Source organism: Cyrtonyx montezumae, unplaced genomic scaffold (genome assembly GCF_038088225.1).
Source record: "Cyrtonyx montezumae isolate F1298 unplaced genomic scaffold, pur_monq_1.0 scaffold_13, whole genome shotgun sequence".
Lineage (NCBI taxonomy): Eukaryota > Metazoa > Chordata > Aves > Galliformes > Odontophoridae > Cyrtonyx > Cyrtonyx montezumae.
The window spans coordinates 1,554,248-1,581,151 of record NW_027071859.1 but is presented as its reverse complement, the minus strand read 5'-3'; the positions used below and the strand labels follow the sequence as shown (position 1 = coordinate 1,581,151).

Genomic DNA, 26,904 nt, shown 5'->3' with positions numbered 1-26,904 from the left:
TTAGCTTTTCCTGAAGAGCAAACCACACACAGAGCCCAAGCTAGTCCTACCAGCATGCTTTGCCACTCATCAGCCAACAAGAAAATCCATCAGCCATCAAGGCTCACATCGACCTTCAGGTCCACGCAGAGTACCTTCATTCTAAGGTTTCACCAACGCTGTTGGATTCTCTGCAAAGCAAAATCGAGTTTATCATCTTCTCACCAACAGCTTTTAGTTATCCTTTCCTCTGTATAATTTCTCGAACTTCTTTCCATCTGCCTCCATCTGCTCCACTCCTTTCAAGATGGCACTGCCCTCCTAACCCATCGCACTGATCCTCCTCCTCCCACATCACCCTGAGCTGCCTTTTGTTCACCGCCTGGAGTACAATTATGAACATTTGTAAGCAATCCATGAACAACTGTAAACATTTCCTAGCACACTTCCAACCCTGACCTTAACTGAACACTGTTAGGTCAGCTCTTCATACTTTGCCACCACCACTGTCCTCGAGTATATCAAAAATCCCCAGCGAAGCATCACTAGTCAAATAAACAGATGCATTTTAAGATGTGCTTAACATTGGCTATCTCTACTGATAGCTCTTGTGATTCACCTGGGAGATGTTACTCAGAGAGTTAGGCCAAGACAGAGGTGCTCCAGCTGACCCCTTCCATGCAAGCCCTTGGCCTTTTTATTTATTTATTTTTTTATCATTACTGTGACTGATGTATGACAGCACAGGCAGCTGTGGGAACCAGAAACTTTACAGCAGACTCTGAAACTGACTGTAATCAAACATAACACTTTAAACATACGCAAAACACAGGAGCACTGAAAGCCAGTGCAGATGAACACTTAACTAGGATTACTTCAGATTAATAATAATTATGTGCAGCACTGTGAACGACATCTCAAAGCACCTCAAGGACAAATGACAGATCTAATTAATGCCATTTTCAGTACCTTTGAAATGCAATTTTCCGATCAGCTCCTGGTAATCTCTAATTGATTCACTGCTGCCCAGTTCCATGAGAACATAGGCCTAACTAGTTTCCTTTTCTTTACGTACTTTGCATATCTATACATTCGGTATTTCACAATTGCAACAAGAGCATCGACTCATTCAGTTTCTACAGGATAATCACTTGGTTACGTTTGGCCTCATGCCTTAAAACGCCCTTGTAAATGACCCAGAAACACACAGGTCTCCAGCTCACTGCTCCAGGCCACCACAGCAGAATGGCAGCAACAACACAACGTTCAGTATCACTTCAGACTACTGTATGTAAGCAATTCTTTAAAACAGTTGTAGCTCACTAAATAGCTTGCTTACTGTGACAAGTCCCTAACTGACTCATCACATTTCAAACAGCTACATTCTGAGTTACCCAAAATTACATCCTTGACAGGTTCGTTGTAACACTGCATTGCTTATGACACTCAGAACCTTGCAAAACAGTCTTAAGGGCTACTGAATTCTGTTAAACCTCAGGCAATGTTCCCAAACTCATATATTCATAACCTGTGAGTAAAGAGCCAGTAAAGCATAGAGGGATTCCTGATTTACTTCTCAGACGCACGGCCTTGGAGTTGTTCCTTCCGCCTTAGCACGTGTCCTGGTCAGATGTCAAAGCTACTCTCCAGAATCATCACATCTAAAGATTTTCTTTAGCTAAGGAAAGCTTTGAATATCCTCAATTCTCAGAGGTAGGACTCTCAGGAAAGCCATAAACACTGTTCCACTTGAAAACGCTGCTTGCAGCATCAGCTTTCACGCCCATACTGCAACTACACACAGTACAAAAACGCACCAAAATGAAATAAAATCTGATTTGCACATTAGTAATGTGCAAGTATGAGCCAGTGCAAAGCCCATCAAAGCTGACAGGGAGTACATCACCTTCCAGGCCTCAACAATTAAAAATATATAAAAGGTACAAAAGTGGAAGCACTGCACCCTGCCAAGTAAGTTAGCATGGCACCGAGTGCACTGCCCTCCATCAAAAGGAAAGAGAGGCCTGTGCCAAGGAAGAGAATGGCTCGGGAGTGAGATCAAAGACCTCAAAAGAAAGCTCAAGTACATCACCAACAGAACTGCAGCCCGTGAAACAGGTTTGCTCTCAGGAAATCTGACGTCTCGCAAGAGGCCACTAAAGCAGCACAGCGCATGTGGCAGCCCACAGCATCGCGTCCTTACCTCCCCCTCCACATACCGGTCATAAACGTTTACATAGGTACAGTTTTGCATTCACAGACTGCAAAGAATCCATTTGTATAACATCTAGGAACACGCAGCAGCCGATCTGTACACGGGACATAGGAAAACACAGTGAGTAAATGATAAAACCACTGAAGGGCCACGCAGCGGCTGTCACTAGGTTTTAGCACACAGCAGCCTGCAGGGATTCGTCCTATTCGTAGCCCAAAAACAAAACACACAGCACTACTCGTCGGCGCACACAGACCTAAAACCGCGAGCACCGCATCACGGGGAGCGGCCTCGTTCCGTAACCCCGGCGCACAACAAGCACTCAGACAACCGAGCTGCGCGCCCACCGCAGCCCACGGCCGAACCCCTCCGCCCTCAGCCCGCGCCGTGCCCCCTTCCCCTCCCCCACCCCCACCCCTCGGGGGCGACCCCTGCTCTGGCAGCGCGGGGCGGGCCGTGCTCACCCCGGGGATGGATGGATGGATGGATGGATGTTGGATGGAGGAGGCTCAGGTGTGCAGGGAGGAAGGAAAGAAGGTAGGAGCTTGGTGGCGCCCGCTTCCCCCCCCGCCCCCGTCCCGACCCTCCCGTCGTGTGCGGCTGTCCGAGACAGGAAAGCGAGGAACTGAACCTCGTCCCTTCCCCTCAACGCGCTGCCTGAACCGAGGCGAGAAACAAGGGGCGAACGGCCGCGGCCTCTCCGCTTGGGGAACGGAGGGGGAGGGGTGGAGGGGGGGGGGGGGGGGAGAAAATGGCGCCGCCCGCGGGGGAGGGGCCGGTTCCGCCGCCGTCTCCGTCTGCAGCGCGGCGGCCGCGGCCTCCCAGGGCGGGGGGTGGAGCCGAGGCGGGGCCGCCGCTGCGCCGCTTCCCTCCGCCGCTTCCCTCCGCCGCCGCTTCCTGCCCGCCCGCACTGCGCTGCTCCGCCGCCCACCGCGGGCAGGTGCGGCCGTGGGGCGGAGCGCTGCGCGTTAAGGAGGGGTCGGGGGGCAGCGGGCTCTGCTCCGTGTCTGTCCTGCACTGGGGGCCCCAGACCTGGACGCAGTGCTCCACATGGGGCCTCACAGAGCGCAGCAGAGAGGGACAGTCCCCTCCATATCCCTGCTGGCCACCCCTCTGCTGATAATGCTCAGGATGCCGTTGGCCTGACTGCTGGCTCATGTGCAGCCTCATCCATCAGGAGCCCCAGGTCCTTCTCTGCAGGGCTGCTCTCAAGGAGTTCTTCTCCCAGTCTGTATTCGTATCTGGGGCTACTCCAACCCAAGTGCAAAACCTTGTACTTTGCTATGCTGAACCTCATGAGGTTCACACGGGCCCACCTTTCGAGTTTGTTGAGGTCCCTCTTCACTTCTTTCTAACGTGTCACGTAGGCATGGCCCGTGTCTCCATTTCGTGGCAGCACTCCTTCCCTCGAGCAGTGTCAGCTCAGCAGGCTGAAGGGTCAGAGGGCCGACGCCTGCCCCTTTGGCCTGTGCTTTTATCATTCAACCACCCTCAGTGCCTCCTAGCTCTAGGGTTTGGTGCGTCCAGTTTGGTCACCTCACTGGTTTGTAGGGAGACAGTGTCATTCTGTTAAGTGCTGTGATTAATTGTGATCGACAAAGGTGTGCTGGGTAGTCATTAGTACTTTCTGTCTTATTCATGATTTGCAGAAGCCTTGCTTTTCTTGAGGGCTCACAGGGAGCTGGCAGCCAAAGGGACACTTGGCCCTGGCCACATTTAACCCACCTTCCTGCTGCATGCTGCTCAGCAGCCCTATACTTTCTGAGAAGATCCATCCTAAGAAATCTGCAGTGTGGAGACTGCATCATCTTATATGCACTGTAGTGTTTTAAGCCCTTTGAAGGAACAGGAAAAGGAGGAAGAAGGAAGCTTTGGCAACCACTGAAATTGTCTTAATGCTCTAGGAGCCATCTGAACCCCAACTTATTTGGAATTCAACCTATTTTCTGCCTTTTCACCTTTGGTTCGTTCTACTACTTCTCTACTTCTCCTTTTTTTTCTTTTTCTTTTACCTCTGCTGCCCTTCACTCCCAGCCCTCCCTGCTGCTTCATACAGACTGCTGGCAGTCCCTCAGTTCCGTGCTGCTCCTCTCCCACCTCCCACACCAGCACTAGCAAGACGAGGCTGTTGAGCTGCTCTCCCTTCTGTTGCTTATGTCTATGACAGTAGAGCTGCTGTCAGCCCGAGCACAGACAGCAGCAGGCAAAACACCGAGCAGCTAAGATAGCTGATCCTTGCACTTACAGCAAATTCTACATCTTACTGCAGTAAGGATGACCTGAACTTTTCCTTCCTATTATGCGTTTTAAAAACATCTGGACAAGCCCAGCTAAAGGAGGATTACTGATAAGCATTTTCCTGGCCAAGAGGAAAATCAAAGTGTTCTGTCAAGTTGTGAGAGATAGTGCAGTCTTTCATGAGACAGCTCCAGTTTTTAGCCAAATTCTGTGATTTGCCAAAGCCTTGCAGTACAGGTCTTCCTGTGATACGCACCATGCATCTCTTTGTGCATATCAGAATTGGTAAGGCTAATGTGAGAAGACAGAAGATAAAGAAGTTACTGTGCCAATTCTGCTGGGTAATTTTAATAAGGGAATCGCTACGATAATAAGGTTTAACGTGCCCAGCGTGAACTGCATCATTTCCAGGAGCATGAATAGAGCCAACATGACTTGAAGAGGTGAATGAAAAAGTACTGAGAGAACCCTTCCTGATGAACTTAGCTTTTTGTGCAAAACACTTTTGCCCACAGTGAGAGGTTACTGGTTCAGAAGTGGTTTGAGCTGATGCTGATGATGGGCTGTAATGATGGAAGAACATTCCCTCCATTGCTGCGTGTATAGGTGATAACTTGTGGCAGAGCAGCTGAGCAAGGCACGCATTTACTCCAATCAATGCAAAAAACAATGGGGACAGAGAGGACTGAGCAGCACAACATCCCTCACGGTACTGTGAGCAAGTCTGAACTCTTACAAAACTTCACAGCCGAGAGGAAAACCTGATCAAGCTTTTGTTATGTATCACACAGAACCAAAAAAGGGCACAAACAAAACCATATTCCTTTTCTGGTCACCCTTCAGATCCTAAGGTCACTGTAAACTGTCTCAGCACTTTTACAGGCTGGACTCTGCTCCAAACCATAATGCTCACAAAGTTTCGCTTTGCGTAGGTCTGATTTTCTCTCATTTCTTCTCACTTTTATTTCTCAGCGCGACATAAAATGTCTGAAAAAGATTTTATTTTCCCCTACATAGCATATAATTTACATCCATCATCCCAGGAGGTCGGTACCACTGGGGTGCCATTTAAATACAATGAATATAAAGTAATGAAGCTCTCGCTGGAAAGGATGGCCGCAGTTCTCAGAGAAAGAGTTTCCAAAGCATGTGGAGAAAACACAACGGGAGACCGAGTGAATTCATCACACCACAAAAATGTCTCCATCCTGTCGACAAAGTCATTAAAGGAAAATGAACCATTGTTACTCTAGACGCTTGCATTCCTTTGGCATAAGAACTTTGGTGTGGAAGCGTTGGTGCAAAGAGAATTTGCACACACGATAAAAAAAAAAAAATCTGTTAAAAGAGAGAACGTATCCAGGTTATGTAATGAAAGAAATCCTCCGTGCTCCAAAGAAGAGATGGAGCCTCTGCAGAAGCCACAACTAATAAGGAGCCGTATGCAGCAATCCAGGGTGGTTCTTTTCCTCCTGCCAAGAAGCCAAAGAGAATTTCAGCACGGGCAGTTCTGTTCCGATAGCCCACAAATGATATTCTCCTTTAATTACACAACTGCTTCTATCCCCAGTTGATCCGTGGCCATGCTGGTTTTTAAGATCCTTTCTTGAGATTTCCCCTGAACCGTTTCCCTTTTCAAATTCATTTACTTTCAGTGATTTCTTGGGCTCCGTAAAAGCAATCCGTGAGGAATGTGGGGATTAGAAAAGTTTGCTGTGTTCAATTGTATGTAATTCCCTGGCAGAGGGTGTCCAAGTGAGAGACAGCATCACGTGCATACAGTAAATCACAGCATATACCGGTTTCAAATGCGTTTTTCCTTCTTCTTGCCACAAGGAAACACCACTTTAAAGCAAACTGTCATGCAATCCCTGGTAGAAAAGATGAAATTGAAAAGCTGCAGCAAAAATGCTTTCCTTCATTTTAACTTACTCGGTGGTATGGCAAAGTTGTATTTCATAGGCAAGTTAAAACCAAAGGAGGTGAATTGATTTAGCAACTTTACTGTCAAAACTGTTCAGTAATACCATACATTCAAAATCCCTCCAGTCACATTAATTATTTGTTTACTAGAAAGGCATTGCATTGATTTAGGGGAATACTGGAAAGGAAATCTGTATTTTATTTATTCTTTGTGACTGCCCTGGAACAGGGAACTGAGCGGAACACTACTGTATGCCAGCAAACACCAAATCATACCTGTTAATTACAACAAATACGCTTGCAGACAGCAGCAAGCATGCTATTTATCCATCATTTACAAGCACTGAAGTGTAGGGAAATGAATTGGTTTGCTGGCAACTGTCCCAATTAATTGGGCGTGCTATTTATTAGGGCAATGATTAAAGCGTACTCTGCAATGTAATAGTTGAGGATGAAGCTGCCAACTCTTATTCACTCCTGGCTCACATGGATAAAAGCAGGAGAGTAGACAAGCACAATATGAAAATAATGATGTGCTCTGTGCCAAAATGGATTTGAGGCAACTCCAGTGCCTGGAAATTAAAGACCTGGAGAAACAGAATTAGGTAGCATCGTGATCTTGAAGATAGAGGTTTGTGTTGTGTAATCTGGCTTTGACCACGGGCTGCCATCTGTAAGAGTCATTTTGCACACATGTTAACACTAACACCATGTTACACACGTGTGTAAGCAGCACGCTAAGGAAATGGAAAACAGGATAAAAGCAGGCTTCTGGTCCCGAGTGATCTGAGTCAGCTGACTTGAAGAAAAGCTACTGAGGGGTCTGGTTCCCTGCCACCAGCCCCTTCACCTACCTGACCAGCCTCCCTGACTGAGAGTATAGCTTAAGTAAAACCGTGGCTTCCACGGGTGAGGTTAGGAGTTTCCACACACAGTCAAGGAAACTTACGCTAATGATTGCATATGTTATCTGAAGTAATGCTTAGGGTTTGATCCCAGCCAAGATAACCACCAGAGCAAACCAAAATAGTGATTTGTACCAGTCCAGAATCCCTTGGTCTTGGATCGTTCATAACTTAATTTGTTAGCACTGATGCAAGACCTGGGTGCAAGGCCCAGCCGTCCATGATTTACTCACAAGTGTTTGTTCCTACTTACTTCCTACACAGTCCTCAGCATTTTGGCAGCGACCTGCACTCTGCCTCTGCAGAAGGAAGTACTCAAAGGTGACCTCTACAAACCTGAGGACTCCTGCAACAGAAATTAAGTCTTGCTGCAGTGTCTTCCTTAGGAAACTGATTGTGCCCGTGGCAGTGTGAGAGCCACTTATAAGTGAGGGCGGTAAAGGCAGAGCTCCAGTTCTGTAAAGCAAGGGAAAGAGCTGACATTAGTTGCCAGAGACTCCACTAGCTGGGGAGCAGCTTTCCCAGTGGGTCACAAGGAGCTCAGTGAAGGAAAACATTAGGAGAGATTCTTCACCCATGTTATCACACCTGCTTATTATTCTTGCCTGCCACCATTTAACTGAAGCCACCTTACTGCACAAAGCCACAACCAAACAAGCTTAACCCTGTGTGAACCCGAAGCTCACCCATTACCCTAATAACAGTATACATTCTGGGTTATCAGGCTTCAGTTTCAGGTGTAGTCACCAAAACTTAATGTCTACACATGGGCTACATTTAAGCTCCCATTACACTCAGTGGAAACTCAAGTCAGCGTGGCCGGTGCGAACGAGAGACCAGATCAGTTCATCCTAAAGTAGACACCTCTGTTCTGTTATGAGACTTGCTCTCTAGAAGCCACTGATTGCATTTACTAGGGCTGACTTAGCTATCGGTGTGAAGCGCTCTGGGCTGTGCTGTCTGGGAGCAGAGGACCTCCCATCGGTCCTGACTCATGTGCCAACCCGTAGCCATTTCTTAGGCAACTCAAAACATCTCTAATGGCTCTGGATAATTAATTTTCAAGAGAGTGAATTGAGCCTTAGATGACTGTTGAGTATAATGGGAGCTTAAACAGCTAAATTAAATGCAAACATTTACGTTGTAAACAACTACATTCGGGTGCCTGAACATGGAATGCAGCTCTCCTCCAGCTGTCATTCATTCTGTATGGTTATCGTTCGTCTACATTAGGTGTACAGATTGGAACATTATGTTACTTTCAGAAAGCTTGCAGGTTTCTGAGCCCTTTGTATCCTTAACAAAAATCAATTTGGTGGCATCTTGGCGTGGAGAGCAAGCGGGATCCGCACGTTACCTATTTCCAAGTGACGTCTTCAGGTTATTATAGACTCCTGTCACAAGCCTTGAATGATAAGTGGGAATTAACCAGAATGCTGAGGTTTAATGTGCAGATAAACTGTGTGCAGAGGAGGACATTAGTTCTTCCTGGATTGCATATTAATGTAAGGAAAACTCCAGAATCAGGTACACTCAAAACAATAATTTTTTGAGATATAGGAATAGGGCCAAGAATATGCATCAAATTACTCCTGGATTGCAGAATAAATAACGTCAGCCACAGGTTGCTAAGGATTTAATTTCCTCCGTGTCCTGAAACAAATTAATGTTGTTTGACCATGCAGAGCAGGTAGAATGCTGAGCTTATGGTTCCCCAAAACATTACGTCCTTTAATGTGGGCGCCCAGCAGTGGTAATCTGTGTACATAAGATATCAGATAGAAATGTATCAGAGAAGCTTTTTTTTGCTCTGAATAAATGTTTAAATATTTAGGGCCAAATTCCATTGCTAAACATATGAACACAGCCCTCTTTGAGTCCATCAGAGTTGTGCGTGTGTATCTTAGAGCAGAACTTGGCCCTCGTGTTTTAGAATTGAGAACTAAGCTTCCAGTGTAAAATAACGTGTGATCTGTAACGCGCAGCAAAGCGGCAAGGCCTCCTGCTAATGTCAGGGTGCCATTGGGTGCTTCTGTCCTTCTTTTGGCTCAGAAGCGCTGCAGAACTGCTGAGAATATTCTCTAGACACTGTTCCTTTTCTCTGAAACGCATTCCTCTGACAGCTTGGATCAGTTCTACAGAGCAATTCTTTCCCTATTTTTGATGTATCCTTTAACCCCGTGTTGCAGAGTGTTTACGTAGGGTCTACATTCTTCAGTGTTGGTTCTGTTTTCCGGTTCGTTCCTTTTTGTAGGCTCACCTGGTGTCCAGGGTCAGGAAAGACAAAGAATGGCTTGTGCAGTCTCATATGAAAGCCATGAGACATGCTGCCTGATGGAAACACGTCCCAGTACCACTGCGAAGACACAACACAAAGGCACAAAAAGATCCCCAAGTGTAAGTGCAGTGACTGAGCAGTCTCCAGGTTCTTCAAAAATTACTTTCTCCCATCTCAAAGACAGGTCTGGATGTTCTCATTATAGAAAAAATAGTGACTGTTATCAGCTCTGTGAGCGTACTGAACAGCTCGTTTATTTCAGAGAGCTTTCTGAAAGTCAGGTCCTAGTTGGGGATTAAAGTGTTTGAGGGATGGAAGGCTTTTGGAAGATCTCACTGTCTATTTTAGATTCTTTTCCTGTGGTAATATGCTAATGCTAATGGCATCCAGCGCGGTCAAGGAAGATTTTGCATACTTCTAAAGTTTTACAGATGCCATTACAAGTGAGAGTGACTGAGGAAGCCAGCCTTCCCTTAAGTCTTTGTAAGATCTTGCATGGATAGAGAGACAGACAGAGAGATAAAACAATAATCCTTCTGAAAACGTTGTTTCATTTCTGGACAAAATACTGTTTTATGGCAGTCACTGCACAGCTCAGCTAAAAGTTGTTCCATGCAAAACAGCATCTTTGATCCGCTTGAAAACTACTTCGGCTTCAGCTTTCTTCCTCGTCCGCTACTTATTCCTCTGCCCAATTGTAAAAACAAATAGCAGAGGAAAAGAAAATGTCTATGGCAGTCCACTTTTCTCACGATGCCCCCGTGGAGTTTGTCAGTTAGGAACAAGCATCCTTGTAGTGGGGACACTTGGGCCGCTCTGGTTTGCCACATTCGTTTCTTAGGCTTTTTCATGTGGCATACAACAGGTCTGCAAGCTTCAGCATCACGTGTTTTGTCATCAGCTTCATGTCATGAGAATATCCATCCCTTGCTTCCAGCACAGGTGCTTTCCTCCTCTAACTGTTCCATCCAGTCCAACGTTTCTCCAAATTCCACTGCGTGATCCTAAAACAACATCCAGTCGGGATGACGGGCCCGCGGCTTTCCATGCCATGTTTACGCAGACAATAAATAGCAAAGTGTTTTAAAAAAATTGCCAATCATCCCAACATTCTGCACGTAAAGGTTGGCATAGGAGGACTAAGTCCGTGCTGACAGCCGGCCCTGCATAACCTGGCTTTATGGCACTGTGCCTCCCACACTGCCAATACTTCAGAGCAGCAGTCACACCCCTGCCCCGACGATGTGCTTTTGGCAGCTGCTGTAAAAGTGCCTGCCTGCTCTCCACGCATCTTGGGCACCACTGAAAACAGCTGCTCCCCCAGTGCAGAAAGAGGCAGCGAGCTCAGCACCTACTGCAGCAAGTGCTGGGATGCTGACTCTGAGGCAAACCCTGCTTGCCTTCTTCAGGAAAGCCCTCCCTCGAGCTCCCGACAGGCATGATTTGCTACAGAAAGCAAGGAGCTCGCCCGACCCTGTCCACACCGGCGAGGCAACCACTTCTACTGCTACTTGAGTGAATCTGAGGGTGGAAAACTCTTTTTGACACTCCTTGTCAAAAACAGGTCGTTTTTCTGGTGAGGGCAAAGCCCCAGTGACATTGCGTAGCGTATGTGCTGAAATACAGTGAGGTGAGCTGAGGACATGGGATCATCACTCAGAAAGGCACTTACTTGTTTTAAATGCAGAACGCTTTCGTAGATGGAATAGCGGTTACTAAAGATGGCATTGATAATTTCATACATGATAGGCTAAAGAAAGTAAGCGTGCATGTGGCGTGCATATATTCAATTCTATCTTCGTAGATAAGAGCAGCTCAGATCTCTCTCAGCGCTGTAGATCAAGAGGGGTGCCACTGAAAGCCACTGAGTTACTTACACCTGAGAAACACGTAAATGGTTCTGCAAATCCAGTACAGAAATGCTACTGCAGTCCTCCCTTAACTTTCACGATTCCCATAAACAGCTGCTTCTCTGGTGGGTCCACAGCATAAACCGAGAGGGAAGGGAGAGGGGAAGGAGTGTGATGGTGGGAGGGCAGGATGAGAAGGGAAGCGTCTGCCCCATTCTAATTTACTCTAAGATAGAGCAAACAGAGTCGCAGCCCAGACAGCTCTCAGACTCAGAGCATCTCGAACAAACTGAGAGCTCTCTGTTTCTTTCAGGTGTATGAAACAGCGTCAGTTGCCAGTAAATGCAGCGAGGCGTGCAAGTGTCTGCATGAAGATAACATATTAGCTACAAGAGCTGTAATTGTCCTACCATTGTCTTTTCTTTCTTTCTTGAATCGGAGCGAGCGTGCCTTAATCTCTTAAGGATCTCACGATAAGTGAATGTCAGCAATGCCTGTTTTTCTGTCAGAGATGCCAGCTGTCTATTTCAGACACAACATCAGCCTTCACTGTAACCTTCCACATAAAAGCACCACGAACAGTAACGTCTCTAAGCGAGCATGAATGATTGGCTTGCAGGTTCTTCACCAAAAAGGGAGTTTATTTACTTCACACAGGTCATAAATTTCCTTAGGAAAGCCATCAGTGGCAGTCTGTGTGTGGTGTTTAGTAAACAGAGTTTTCCTCTGATTCCCTCACTCCGTGTTCTTCAATTGTCCGAAACAGTGGAACGCAGTTCTCTCACACCTAAACAGAAGAAATATTTTAGCTGCTTAAAACGAGGTGGAAAGAGCTGAAAGACGTCCCATATTCTTCAGCACTCAGACAGCGAGGGGTGTGAGGACCAAAGCAGGCAGCACCTCGGTCCTTGAAGGCTCCCATGCAACCCAACGGCGCTGCAGCCAGAATAAGGCTTTGCTTTCTTTCTTACCAAGAAAATAATAATAATAACCAAAGGGTGGGATCTGCCTTTTCATGTAACAGACTTTTATCTGCTGAAAATCACGCTAACCTCGGGGTGCCAAGCACAGCGTGTTTGAAAGCTTTCCAAGGACGAGAAGAGCTGCTGCGTCTCCTCCACTACAAAGGGAAGCTGGGTAGGGACGGGAGCTGCTGGGGGCTTACAAGGAGGGGATTTGGTCGCTTTGCCCTCTGTCAGGGCCTCCAACTCCATTCTCCTGGATACTTCCAGGTTATATCTTTTTGCTTATGCTGAAATTAGGAACATATTTGGTTGACTGGCTTCGTTACGAGTTTTGTCACGAGAAGACAAAAGGATTTCACCCTCGCTTTTCAAAACATATTCATTTGATAAATTATGTACATTTTATGAGATAAGCTTTTATTTAAGTCACTATTATACCATAGAGAATCCTAACAGCACGATACTCCCAATATCTTGAGGTCAGAGAAATCTTCTTCTCAGTTAAATGTCTAGTGTTAACGATTAAGATTTTAATTACCTGAGTTCCTTTTAGGGCCTGATCAGCATTGGAGACCCATAGCCTGAAACTTATTGAAGTGTGTTATAAAAGAAACGCCCAGAATTTGTTTTTCCTTTCTGTCACTGCGACAGCACGAGGCGGACTTCTAAAAGGCACCATTTAAAGCTGAACTGCTGACAGACATTCTGATCATATTTTGTAAGCTGCTATTAACTAGGATGAGTCCTTTAAAGAGGAACACGTCCCGTATCTCACTGCTGACTCCAGGGTTTCTTATCCTCTCCCCTAAAACATCGAGTGCAGCCTGGTGTCAGGGAGAATATTGGTCAGACGAGGCTGATAGCAGATCCAATCCCGCCCGAAGCCCAGGGCCGCAGTGGAGGCTTTGCAGAGCTCAGCTGCCAGCTGCTCCTTCCCACTGCGCACGCTCAAGGAAAAACCTCAACCATTTTCAGAAGCTTCTAACTCAGCCAAGTCTGGGTGGATCCCTTTGGTCAAGGGCAACAAAAGGAACTTATCTGATTTTTCCTCCTCGTTCTTCTCCTCCTTGGTAAAGGTTCCCATTCCTGTTCTGGAAAAGATACCGAGTCAAGTCTGGAAGAGTTTTTAAACTCTCATGTTTTGCCTTAACATCGTTCTAGAAGGAGGCAGAAGTATTCCTGCTGGAAGTTTCCAAAAAAATAAAAATAAAATAAATTCAGCTTGAGGCAGACTTGGGATTGAAAATCTCATCCTGAACTGTTAAAATTTGGCAACGTTATGTGAGTGAGAACAAGGACTTACGCTGGGAAGCAGCAGGCAAGCTTCACTGCAGACTGCTGGCAGCTTCACCTGTAATATTTCTTCTGCCAGATCTTTGTCCTGTATTACTAGAGAGATTCATTCCCGTGATGGTTAATATTTGTCATCCCCTCTTACGGCTCGCTTCTGGACTGATGCTCTCTGGGGAGCAGGTATTTCATGCTCACATGCGACCAGAGTGCTCAGCATTTTCGGGATCACGTTATGTCATCGGTACAGTGCTGCTGCTCCTGATCCTTTGGTCTGCTCTGGCTCTTCATTTCAGGGAACTTTCAGGAAAGAAAGGGCCAAAAATAGACGAAACTTGGTAGCTCCACAAACAGTTGATTTACTCTGTACATTGTGTTTACTTAACATCCTGCATTACCCACGCGTTGGTCCTCCATTTCGCTCCCGTGGACTTTCAGCACTGTACGTTTTCATCCTTTTTAGAACAACTTCCGCACTGTGTTTTTGTACTGCTCCAGCTTCTAGGTCCGCTCTCGTAACAAAGAGTCTGCCTAAAAGCTATTTCTGCCATTCTTGCTATTGGGAATAGATTAACAATGGGAATCCTCACCATTGCGACACAGAGAGAGCAATGCAAGGATCTGGAATGCTTGTGGTTGGGAGCGTTAAAGCCACCTCTGCCCCTCAAGTCCGACGTGCATCTCACATTTTCTTCTGTGGAGCGATTTGGAGCTTGTATCTGGCCACAGTGTGCTTCATTCACCTCTTAAATACAGCATTCAAAACGCAAGGTTCCAAGCGTGCAAACTCTTTTTAATTACAAACAGTCCTGCCACCCACTTTCCCCACATTTAGTTGAGGTCAACAGAAAAAATAACCGTGAAGCGTTTGGCTCGCGCTGCTTTCATATCTGCTGAAAGAAGGGGAGGAAGAAAGAAAAAATAAGTTCAGGTTTTAGCCTTCTTATCTCTGAAGCAATGTGCTGCTTTGGTCTGAAATTGTACAAAGGAAAAGAAACTTCTTCTGAAATCGGTTACACGGGATTTGTGGCGAAGATTAATGGAAAGGGACAAAGTCAACCTTGCCGTGACAAAGGTGTGTGGCTGTGCCTGCCTTCGGGACCCGAGCAACTTCCTGCTGCTCGTTTTTCGATTGCACACTGCAAGCAAAAAATATAAGCTCATTTACTGGGGGAGAAAAGGCCAAATGTTTTTCTGATCGTAGCACATGCACAGCTCCGTACTGCCAGGAAACACAGAAAACACTTTCTCTTTAAAACGCTGCTTCAAGATGAGAAGGGGGCTCTGGTTTCCTTTCCTTTCCCTTTTCCTTTTCCCTTTTCCTTTCCCTTTCCCTTCCCCTTTCCCTCACAGTGCTGTCACGGTCCCTGCTGCCTCATGGCCCTGTGACATGCCCACAACCCCAGCAGGGCACAAGGGGCTGCAGGCAGGAGGGGAAGGGCAGAACCGTGCAGCAGGACTGGGACCTGGCTTTGCAGTCAATCCTTCATAGAAGGGCAGAATTAAATCATTAGGGGAAAAAAACCAAACCACCAGGCTTCGATAACTGCTTACACTGCTGTTTGTACAGCACGCGTTTCGCTGCGTGCCATGGAAAAGCCACCCAATGTTCATCAGAGGCATGGTCCTTGTCTTCTGCCACTGCTGCTATGTGTCTCAGGAGCTCATTGTTGGGCTGCTGAGGGCTTTACACACAGTTCTGTATCTTAGAGCACAAGGAAATAGCTAGTACCCCCCTTCACCTGTGGAGCATCAAACCCGAGGCAGAGCTCTCAGCCACCACTCCTCACTTCCTACCAAAAACTCTGTGAAAAAGTCGTATTCTGGACACTGATTTTTTTTACGCAATCATTTCCCAGCTTGTCCTCGTATCGGGGACTACAAATGCTAAAAACCAGCGTGTGGTGCTGAAACATCGAATGCTTTCGACTGCTTTCAGGACGCAAATGGTCCTTTATTGAAGCCATACATCAAAGGGTGGTTCAACAAACCGGAGCTGTCCTGAGCCCGACCGTGGACGTGGTCATTTCAGGGCTCATCTCCGCGGGGCTCACAGTACACCCCACATCCGTGGCAGCACAGCTGCTGCTGTGGGGAGCGTTGTGCAGGTTGGAGCCGTTCACGTTTGACTTTTATTTCTCATCTGGAGCAGCACGGGCCCGCCTCAGAGGTGTCCTCACCCCGGTACCTTCCGATAACTTCCTTTGGTCGATTCCAATTTTATCTTTATTTTATTTTAGCAGGGAGAGAGGTAACTGTAAAACATTTTAGTGTAGAAGTTATCAGAAGTGGAAACGTATCTTCTCGTTTGAAGAGGAATAAATCACGACCGCGGTGGCAGAGAGCCTCTCGCCTTCTTCCGAGCACCTCTGCAGTGGAGTGTATTTCCCCTTCGGCCAAAGGGGGGAGAAACGCGGCCATGAGCGTCCTACCGAAATGCATTTTCTTACTGCAGCTGTGGTAAAGCAGAGCTTCCGAGTGCCGCTGCTCCGAGCCGCGGAGGGCTCGTCCTTCGGCAGCGAGCTCCGGGCGGGGTACCCGCATCCACCGAAACGAGAACGAATATGAACAAGAAAATAAAAGGAGAAAGGAGAGCCGGCAGCTCGCAGGGTCTGGGGCTGCCGCTCCCCACGGCGGCCGTGGGAAAGGAGAAGGAGGGACGAGAGCCCGGAGCCGGCCCGGCACTGCGCTGCGCGGAGCGAGAGCTCTCCCCTGCGCCCGAGCGGCACATCTCCGCCCCGGCAGCACCGCGCCCGAGGGAGGGGGGGGACCCGGGGGCCGGCCCCCCATCCCACGGCACCCCCGCCCTCCCCCTCCCCCACCCCCCCGCATCCCACGGCACCCCACGCCGGTCGGACCGCCGCCGGGCCGCGCCGCACGCAGGCGGCATGCTGGAAAGAGAGAGGGGAGGGGGGAGCGGCGGGGCGGAGGGGGTGGGGGGGGGGAGCCTTAGAAATTAGAGGGCGGGCTGTGATAGGTCGCTATCAGCGCGGGAGGGGCGGCGACACTTCGTTACTATTGGGTATGTAAATCGTTTTTAATAAGATCTGCCCTTTTCTTCCTTTTTTTTTTTTTTTTTAAAGGCAGAAAACAAACCAGGCTGCTTTTACCTTCAGCAGTCTGCGGGGGGGGCTTGTTGGGGCGGGGAGGGGGGGGGGGGGGAGGTTAGCTTTCATTCATTCAAGGAAACGTTTTAGGCTTTAGACTACCGGAGACTCAGCACAAACCCTTGGGCACCAGCTCGCTGCTCGCCGTATATATATAGTTGCAAACAGGACGTTTTTATTTCTTAAAAAAAAAAAAAAAGAAAAGAAAAATCAACCAAACAAACAAACTGAGAAGTGTTAATGGAAAAAAACCCGGAGTGCATGCCCCCCCCCCACCCCCCCCCCCCCGGCCCGGCCCGGCCCCCCCACCCCGCGGCTGCGGGCGGCTCCACGCGAGGGCTCTCCTCCAGGGGAAGGGGGGGGGGGGGGGGGATGCACATTGTTGTATTTATTTTGAAGGCTGCAGAAGTCTGAGGAGCGGAGCGGCACCACGTGCTGCTGACTCTCATCAGCATAATGATCGCCTCAGCCAGAGAGCCCTGTATATATAAACCACAAAACCCTAATCATTAGAAGTCCCAGCCTCCAAAAACCGCATTCAGGACAAAAAAACTGCTGCTTTTTTTTTTTTTTTTACTTTTTTTTTTTCTTTTTTGTTATTTTTTTTTCCCCTCTCGGCTCCTTCATCTTCCCCGACCTCAGCTTCTCGCGACCCCGAGAGAAGTTTTGTTGTGTTGTTTTTTTTTTGCCGCGTTTTTATGATCGTTATTATTAATAATGATTATGAATTTTTCATTCTTGAAAAACGCAATTTTATGAGGGGAAAAAAAAAAAATCCCCTCCACCAAACCGACATTTTCATCATTTTTTGTTGTTGTTGTTGTTGTTGTTTTATTCTTTTGCTGTTCATCGAGGGCGGACAAAAAAATAAATAGATTTCAGCTCCCCGGTTCAGCTCCCCGGACTCGGACCCAGCAGCGACTTCATTAAAAGGAGCGGACCGCAGCGAACTGCCTCTCCCTCACTTCACTCGGGCATACTTTCGGAATCAGCCCGCAGAGGGCTGCCCTGGGGTGGCTGCCCCTCTTTTTTTCTTCCCCCCCCCCCCTTCTCCGGACCGTGCCCCCCTCTCTCCGGGCAAAGCAGGGCAGCCGGGATCCGGACCTTCCCGAGCCGCGACCCTCCGTGCCCCCGCGCAGCCCCGCACCGCTCCGCATCGTCCCGCAGCGCCCGAGCGGGGCGACACTTCGGCTTAGCTCCTTTTTTCCTTTCTTTCTTTTTTTTTTTTTTTTGGCTGTTTGTTTGCCCGGAGGAGGAAGATTTCTTCGGAGGAAATCGGGACGTTTCCCTCTTTCGCGAGTGACGCTCGGCTTCAAGCGGAGAGCGGAGCCGGCTGACTTCGCCCCCTCTTCAAAAGCCGAAAAAGCGGACGGGGAGGGAGAGGAAGAAAAAGGAGAGGAAAAAATCGTGCGGCACTCGAGGGAAGAAGCGGCGGCTGAAGGGGGGAAGGAAGGACGGCAGGAGGAGAAGCGGCTGCGGGCACGGACACACGGCGGACCGCGGGCGTTGCTGCGGGCATCGCGGCCCCGCGCCGGGCTCATAGCGAACAAATAAACAGCAACAGACTGAGATCTGAGGGGGGGGCTTTTTTTTTTTGGCTTTTTTTTTTTTTTGTATTTTTTTTTCTCGTGTTTTTTTTTTTTCCGCCAAATTTTTCCGCCCGTCCTCTCCGCCACTCTTTTTTTTTTTTTTTAATTAATCAGAGACTTTTCCACCCCGTTTTTCGCTATTTAATTTTGAACACTTCATTTTTATTTTTTTATTTTTTTTCTCAGCCCCCACCCCTCACTACACGCCTCCTCCGGCGATCCCCCTGCCGCTCCCCCCCCCCCACATCCCTCCCGCCCCCCCCTCCCCCCCCGCCCCCCAATTCGCTAACTTGTGGCTGTTGTGATGCGTATTCCCGTAGATCCCAGCACCAGCCGGAGGTTCAGCCCCCCCTCCAGCAGCCTGCAGCCCGGCAAGATGAGCGAGGTCAGCCCGGTCGTAGTGGCCCAACAGCAGCAGCAGCAGCAGCAACAACAGCAGCAAGAAGCCGCCGTGCCCCGGCTGCGGCCGCACGATAACCGCACCATGGTGGAGATCATCGCCGACCACCCGGCCGAGCTGGTCCGCACCGACAGCCCCAACTTCCTGTGCTCCGTGCTGCCCTCGCACTGGCGCTGCAATAAGACCCTCCCGGTGGCCTTCAAGGTGAGCTCTCCCCCCGCTCTGCCCCGCGGTGACAGCGGCCGATCGCGTGTGTCGTCGTCCCCCCCCCCCCCCCAACACTCCCATGTCACCCCATCCCCCCCCCAAGCCGTGCCCCCCTCTCCGCGCTGCTCTTTATATCCCCTTCAGTGCCCCTCTCAGCCTGTGGTTGTTCTTGTACCCCCCCCCCCCCCCATCCTGCAGTGTCACCCCGTCCTGCAATGAGTTCTGTGCTCTCTCTGCCCCACGCTGACTTCTGTGGCCCCCCCAAATCCTGCAGTGTGTCCCCCGTCCTGCAACGCCTCCTGTCCCCTCACTGCTACGCTGATTTCTGTGCCCCCCCCCACGCTCCCTCCGCTCAGTGTGTGTGTCCCAAGGCTCTGTAGGGTCTTCTGTTCCCCCCTCTGTTCTCCAGTGCGTCCTGTGCTCCCTCTCCTCCCCCCCCCCCCAAGTCTGGCGGTGCCTCACGTACCCCCGTCCTTCTGTCTGCCATGCCCCCGCATCCTGCCGTGCTTCCTGAGCCCTCTCTGCCCTGCAGTGCCCCCTGCCCCCTCTCTGTCCCACAAAACATCCTCACCCCCCCTCCGCAGACCCTCTCGTGCCCTCCCACTCTGCAAAGCACTCTGTGCCCCCCCCTCCCTCCCACCCCCTGTCCTGCTGTGCATCCCGAGCCCTCCCAAGCCCCGGGAGCAATCTTGTTACTTCCATTCCCGTAATGCAGAGCCCCTCCTGTGCCCCCCCCCGTCCCCGTCCCTGTGCCACCCCTGCAGAGCCTCTTAGTGCCTTTTCTTTTTAAAAGAGACTTTTTCTTACTGATGAGATTCACCCAGCCACAAGTGCTCAGCATAGGGGTGCGTAACGGGTGCCCCCCTCCAAAGCTTCCCTGAAGGTGAACCCCAGGATCTCAGCCTCGTGTCCTCAGGCTCCTGGGGCTGGGGAGGGGGCACGTGGGTTCTCACTCCCTCCATGCTGCACAGCTGCACCGACCCCCCCCTCCCCCCATCCCCACATCCTCGGGTGGGGAAGGCCGGCAGCACCTGGGGGGAGCGTGGGAGCAGCCCTACACCCCCGTGCTTCCAGAACGTCCCCTTGGGTTGTGTTTCCTGCACGCCAGCCGAGATATCTTTGTTTTGTCAGGGAAGAAAACAGCTGAAAGATGTGTCTGGCCATAAAGGCAATGGGGTGGCAGCACTTTGCTGTTGGAGGGAGTAGGGATATAGGCAGAAAGGGGGAGACCTGGTGGGCCTGGGGCTGCAGTTACCCCGCGTGGGGCCTGCCTTGTGCTTGGCAAAGGTTGGGCAGGATGGAAATAGCAGAAAATGGGGCGTCTTCTGCCACCGGGCCTGCGGGGTGCTGCCAGGCCATAGGGTGCTGCCAGGTTGTGGGGTGCCTCCAGGCTTTGGGGTGCCACCAGTCCGTGATGTTCAGGTCAGAGCTTGGCTCTCGTAGCTGGGGCGAGGAGGGCTCTCCCAGGATTGCAGTAGTGATTAATTCACCAGCAGGTTAGCTCGGTGTAGTAGTTACTTCCCATAGAAGCAGTGTGAGGGCTTCCTGTTGTCGCCTGTGTATTTCTGCCTCTGTTTGTAAAGCCTGAGTGTGCCCGTGCCTTGCAGCCACCCAAAAAACACGGTCCCAGCTCCCTGCAGGAGGGGAGAGAGCTCGGCTAAATAGGACACTCACCCAATAAGATGACATACATGGGATAAAAGGGCTTGAGAAACAGTGAGGGCACTTCCCAAAGTGTCTGTGCTCCTGGTCGCGTGTGGGGTTGCAGACTGACAGGTGTGGATGTGGTAGGTTTGCTGATGCTCTGTGCTGTCCCTTCAGCTCTGAGCGTGTCTGTGCTTTCACACGCAGCGTACGAGATGCTCTTTTAAGAGTATATGGTATAGATACCCTAATTTCCTGGTGGAGTCTGAAAGGGCTGAGCTGTGTGCAGTCAGGGCCAGAGGTGTGAGCGCGAAGCAGAAATAGCCTACAAGAACTGGTACTAAAAAGACACTGCATAGCGAAACGATGGTTGGAACCAATGGGACAGGTTTTCACACTGCTCTTCATTCCTCAATGAAGTTTTCCTGCAGCTGCCCCGTGCTTTCAGACCAAAGAAGCTGCAGTGAAACACTTGATGTGTTACAGCAGAACGGGAATTCTCTCTTAAAAAAAAAAGAAAGACAACCCAAAAAAAGACAGATTTGGGCTATAGGAATCTCGGGTAGGCAGAAACTTGAAAGTAAAATGGCTCACAGACAGCACACTTTTTGAAGTTTTATTGGCAATAAATAATATGTTGATGATAATGTTTTGAGTGGTGCGTTAAGTGTGTCATAATTCTCTCGCAGAGATCTCCAGTTAAAAAGTACTCTGGATGTAGCACTGCTTTAATTTAAAAAAGAAAGGAGTTAGATATAAATCACACGCGGGGAAGGAAGTGTGCAATAAACAGTGCTGGGTTTGATTATAGTTTTGTGAAATAATGTTGGCTAAGTGTCACGTCTGACTTTTAAATATTAATATTTACACACTCCGGGGAGGGAGTGTGCACGGACCGGTTGGTGAGGCTGGGGTGGCTGTAGGGATGCAGAGTGCCCTGCTGGGTGCTGGGGTGGCTGTAGGGATGCAGAGTGCCCTGCTGGGTGCTGGGGTGGCTGTAGGGATGCAGAGTGCCCTGCTGGGTGCTGGGGTGGCTGTAGGGATGCAGAGTGCCCTGCTGGGTGCTGGGGTGGCTGTAGGGATGCAAAGTGCCCTGCTGGGTGCTGGGGTGGCTGTAGGGAGCAGAGTGCCCTGCTGGGTGCTGGGGTGGCTGTAGGGATGCAGAGTGCCCTGCTGGGTGCTGGGGTGGCTGTAGGGATGCAGAGTGCCCTGCTGGGTGCTGGGGTGGCTGTAGGGATGCAGAGTGCCCTGCTGGGTGCTGGGGTGGCTGTAGGGATGCAGAGTGCCCTGCTGGGTGCTGGGGTGGCTGCTGGCTGTGGTCTCGCCCAGAGCTGATAACAGCAGAGTGCTGCAGGGGGCAGAAGGAAGGCAGGAGGAGAACTGCCGTGAGGTGTCAGACCTCTCCCAGTAGCACCGCAGTAGTTCAGGGGCTGTCAGCGTTTCCACTCCAAAGCCCACTTTTCAGAGTTTATAACTCAGCTGTTTTAAATAGCTTCAAGCTGCAACCTGCTGCACGAACCGTCAGCCCAGATGTATATTTTTAAACAAAGAATAATAATTAAAAAAAAGAAATAGTGCAAATCGGTTATTCTGTTCTAAGTTATAGAACATTAAAATATTTTCAGTAGTATCAGATGCTCTTTTGGCAATCTCTAGGAAAGATGTTTTCAAGTTCAGGAGAGCTGAGATTCAGAGACTCTTTGCACTGCTTTGCAAGAAGAGTTCTCGGAGCGATGTCAGTGTGTGAGAGGAGCTGCACAGCAGATACTCCAGCTTCCTTCAGAACAAGCTTTTTGCTCTGCAGAAGTTCCAGCACCTGCTCCTGTGCTGTATCTGTCACTCCCAGCATAGGGGACATACTGTGGCTGTTTCCAGTCCCGCTGGATTGAAGTCGGGAAGTCTGGTCCCCTAACCTGGTAGGACTCGTGTTGTGCGAAGAGATGCATAGCTGTCTTCAGCCTGCAGTTGGGTTGGCTTTGTTCTGTGGCCTCTGCTGAGCTCTCGTACCCTTTGGGTCTAAAGCTGAAGCCAGAGATAGAAAGATGTGGTTTGAATCGTCCCGACATGTCGGTATCTTCGTGTGAACAATGGTGGAGGTATTTGTGTTTGAGGAATAGGCAGCAAACCCACACTGTGCCTGTGTTCATCTTTAAGGCTTTGCTTTGCTCTCACTCACTTCACAGTGCACTTACAGTCCCTTTTCTACCCATATTTAAGTAACTCCCGATGGGTGCGTGGCATAAAAGCTCCGAATCAACACTCGTGCAGGCAGTCCTTCCATGCAGAAAGTTACACTTGAAAATCCTCCAGGAGAGCGACCCGCTTCCAGGCTTGTTTCACTGTGTTCTGGGCAGTGCTACAGCAGTAACCTTGTGGTACTTCTTGGCAAAAAACAAAAGGTCTGAACGTGTAACAGTGACAAAGTGTTTTGTGCTTTATCCCATAGTGCAGGGGGCGGCTTTTGGGATGAGCAGAGTTTCGTTGCTCATCTGAAGCTGTGTCTTTTCAGCCCTGATCTCAGCTTGCCTCTCGCAGCGATCCAGGCAGAGGCACTGCATCATCTGCACTGTGCCACGCTGGGGATGCTCTTCTTGCAAGTGGGACACGTGGAGGTGCCCTGGGTGGATGGGAAGGAAACCTGTCAGAAGTAACGGGGCCGTGCGTGTGCTCAGGGCCTTTTTGGGGGATCTCAGCCCTGCCCTGCACCTGGCTGAAGGCAGCAGGGCTGCAGAGGGCCTGCAGCTCTGTGCTCCCTCTTCTGTGGCCCCACGGACTCGTGTGCCCGTGGCTTTTTTTGCATTTCAGAAGTTCAAAGGGATTCTTTTTTGTCTGTTTGTTTCATTCTGGCTGTGTAGAAAGCATAGGTTGCAAGCAGCCGGGGTGTTAACATGCATACCCGAGGCTGCCCGGAGACAACGTGCTCTGTCCCAAGCTGAGATGGGAGCTCACAGGCAGCTCCCTGCATCAGGCTTTGAGCCAGTATCCATTTAGCAGGGGCTCGAGCTCAGCAGCTGATTAGCTGTGATCTGACAGCTCCCTGTGCAGCCTGCAGAGCCGGCTGCTGCCAGAGCCGGGCGGGCTGGGGGTTCACCACACCACCCAGAGCATCTCCTGCTCCTGCCGAGTCCCTTCCACGCAAACTCAGGTTCCAGTGTGGGGTGCTGTTAGCTGGCGTGGTGTGGGAAGGCAGCGAGGTGTCGGTGTGACACGTTTTACGCGGCGTTTCTGCTCTGTACTTTCCCTGCAGTGAGATGAGCTGTTTCTCAGCAGCACAGGCTATTGTAAATACTTCCAGATTCTGTGTGCCCCCGTCATTGATTTGTACTGTTGTGAAGAAACACTTCTCAGCGCTCTGGGCCATGTAATGCTCTCTCTATATATTCAGAGCTCCTTTTTACTTAATGAATATTACAGTGCAACCTTTAATTCTTAGTTTCAAGCACGATCGTTTATGGGGGAGACGTTTCAAGCATGACTTATGACAAAATGTAAACGCATGTGTCAGGACACAGACTGAGTGAATAATAGGAAAAGCCACGGCTGCCCATGGGTGCTGCCAGCAACTGCTGCAGGACAGGTCTGCTATCTCTGACGTGTGTGGTTGGAAGTTAGCGCTCAGCTGAGCCATGCTGAGCTCTCCTCTGGTCACTGAGGTGCTCCTGGCATCAGCGTTAGTTGGTTAGGCAGCAGACACTCATTTTCTTGGTGCTTCTGTGGCCCTCATTTATCCCGTGTGAAGGAATGTGTATTAATTCACTCCGTTCCCCACCTGTAGGTCCACGCTGTGTGGAAATGCAGAGTGCTGCGTCACGAGCTGTGCTTTCTTGTCCCCTTTTCACAGGTGGTGGCCTTAGGAGAAGTGCCCGATGGGACCGTGGTCACCGTCATGGCCGGCAACGACGAGAACTACTCCGCAGAGCTGCGAAACGCTTCTGCTGTGATGAAGAACCAGGTGGCCAGATTCAACGACCTGCGATTCGTGGGCAGAAGTGGGAGAGGTGGGTCGCTGCCTTGTGCGCGGTCACAGCGGGGCGAGGGGACGGCCTGCACGTCAGCCTCGTTTCACGAGGGAGCGCAGATCCGCGCGTCGGTAGATCGCCGCCCGCCTCTGGCGGGTGCCTGTTCTGTCTGCAGACTTGGCGGCCCAGAGAGGTGTTCCTCTCCCTTGCAGAGCTTTCCTGCCGCGTCTTTGTTGGTTTTTGAAACGCTGGTTTAGAACAATGATTCACAGAGCACCTCGGTTCCCCTTTTTAATCACGCAGCAGAAGCGGAAGGAAACGCGAATATTCGCGATGGTTTTCTTACGGCCCAGCAGCGCATCTCAGGCCGCGGTGACCAGAGGTGGAGGATTCCTTTCAGCTGCAGTGCTTCTGCTGGAGTTGTTGCAGAGGAGCTAGAATTAAAGGAGCTCTGCACCTCACATGTGTTTTAGTTTAAGGTCTTTAAAGGCTCCCAGCTCTTGGTAGAAAGCCTTCTAGTGCTTCCCTGCCTTTGTGATCTAACTGCCTGCGAGCCGCAGACACAAACCTTGCTGTTCTTCTTAGCAACCTGCCTGGCTTTTATGAATTGATGGCAAGCTTCGGGTGGAACGAAATGTAACCTTTACTTTCAATGTCAGGGAGGGCAACTTCCAATTTTTAGGGAGATTTAGAGCGCTGTCGCTGTTACAGGAGCATCCTGTAACCTGGGAAGAGAGCTGCAGCCATAGGAAAACTTTGCCATCACTGAGAGCTTGAAAAGAGGTTCATAGGTTCGTAAGGTTGGAAAGGACCTACAAGATCATCTAGTCCAACCATCCTCCTATCACTATCCCTACCCAACTACTAAATCCAATCCCTAAAGAGTTTAAGATTCTTGTAGCTCCCTTAAAATTTGAGGTAGCAACTGGAAGGATGGCTTGAGGGAAGCTGGCACTTCAGTGCTCAGTGCAGGAATGCTCAGAGGGATCTGTGGTATCAATCAGCCATCGATTCAGCCTAAATGTTTATGCCTTACATACTTATCAGTGGTTTAAACAGCGTGGAGGGAGGGAAAGAAAGAAAGGCTGAGCTGTGTGTGTGGAGGGTTAGTAATAAAACTAATTTACAGTCACACTCTGTAAAAGCAGCTGCACGTTTTGGGGCTATTTCTCAGAAAAAAACCCCAACCGACCGTATGACAGAGGCCTAGATAGTTGCAGTCAGCCAGCATGCTTTTACAATTACTGCTGTTTTGTGAAAGTGATTCCACCAGCGTGGCTCACAGCAGCTATTTTTTATATTAGTGACTTGGCCAGCAGCTCCCTATCATTTCACATCTTGAAAATTATCGCTAACAAAGGGTAACTTGAAAACAGAATAACTACTGCAGAATCAGAGCAGTGTTAAGTATGGGCTCTTCCATTTGCCTCGCTTTCTTTGTAGAAAGCAGCCTGCCTCGTTGCTGTGCTGATGGATGAGGTTTGAGGGTTCCCTGGCTCCGTTGCTAATAGCACCTTGCAGTAGGAGCTCAGTAGAGCATCACTGCTGCAGTGGTGCTGAAAAAGAACTGAGATGTGACGTACTGCCTCGGAGCTGCACGTTTCACATCAGACATGTGATGTATGCTTTGTTATTAAAACATAGGAAATGAACTGGAGGGCCCGAGACCTCGCTGGGTGTAGATGTGGACGCATACGAACACAAAGCCTCTGAATTTGGGCTCCAGTCATCTAACTCGTATTTATATCCATGGGATTTGGAGTAGAGTTTTTCTCTGATCAGTCTGGGTGGAATCTATGGAAAAGCGATAGTGTACTTCTCAAACCCTCGACGTATTTATTTAAGAAACTTCAAAGCAAAACAAAGGGCGTGCGCTGTTTTACTATATTGGCTTTCTGAGTGTTGGCTAGTTTCCCAAATAGCAATTTTTATATTTAAAAAAAAAAAAAAAGGAAAAAAAAAAAAAAGGAAGAAAAAAGACAGACTTAACTGCTTGCAGACTTTTCACGCATGGAAGATGAAGAAAGCTTCTTTTGATGAAGTGTAATTATGTCCAAACAGAGCTGACCCCCTCCCCCTATATTTCTTATGATCTTAACGGAAGAAAGTAGGGCTTTTCCTTTGAAGCAGCCGGGACTCGGTGGAGGATCTGAAATGCTGCATTCTGCTGCCAGAGGCAGGATGGAGAAATTGGTCCAGACTTGTCTTCCAGACTTAGAACAGAGAGGGGGAGAGAGAGAGAAAAGGAGAAAGAGTTATCATTACTGATAGATTTTTGTAACTCTCCTTAAAATAGCAGGAAAGAAAGCAGTAGTTGCAGACAGAAGTGAGAAAGCTGCAGAGGCAGATACGGGG

General features: G+C 49.4%; 2 protein-coding genes across 5 annotated transcripts in view; one reads left to right on the top strand and one right to left on the bottom strand.

Annotated features, from left to right (window-relative positions):
- The window catches only part of SUPT3H (SPT3 homolog, SAGA and STAGA complex component), a 256,585-nt gene extending 253,692 nt beyond the window's left edge, over positions 1–2,893 (bottom strand). Inside the window, exon 1 of one of the 2 annotated variants that reach the window (XM_065730439.1) lies at positions 2,826–2,893. The gene's annotated coding sequence lies outside the window, so the exon portion shown is untranslated. Of the gene's footprint in view, positions 1–2,658; positions 2,699–2,825 lie in introns of those variants that run through there. The other variant, XM_065730438.1, reaches the window with a different exon arrangement.
- RUNX2 (RUNX family transcription factor 2) overlaps positions 1–26,904 on the top strand; it is a 199,130-nt gene that overhangs the window by 37,352 nt on the left and 134,874 nt on the right. For all 3 annotated transcript variants that reach the window (XM_065730431.1, XM_065730429.1, XM_065730428.1), the window contains exons 2-3: positions 18,660–18,943; positions 24,432–24,588. In XM_065730431.1, the coding sequence (XP_065586503.1) occupies positions 18,660–18,943; positions 24,432–24,588 (441 nt within the window). The remainder of the gene's footprint in view (positions 1–18,659; positions 18,944–24,431; positions 24,589–26,904) is intronic.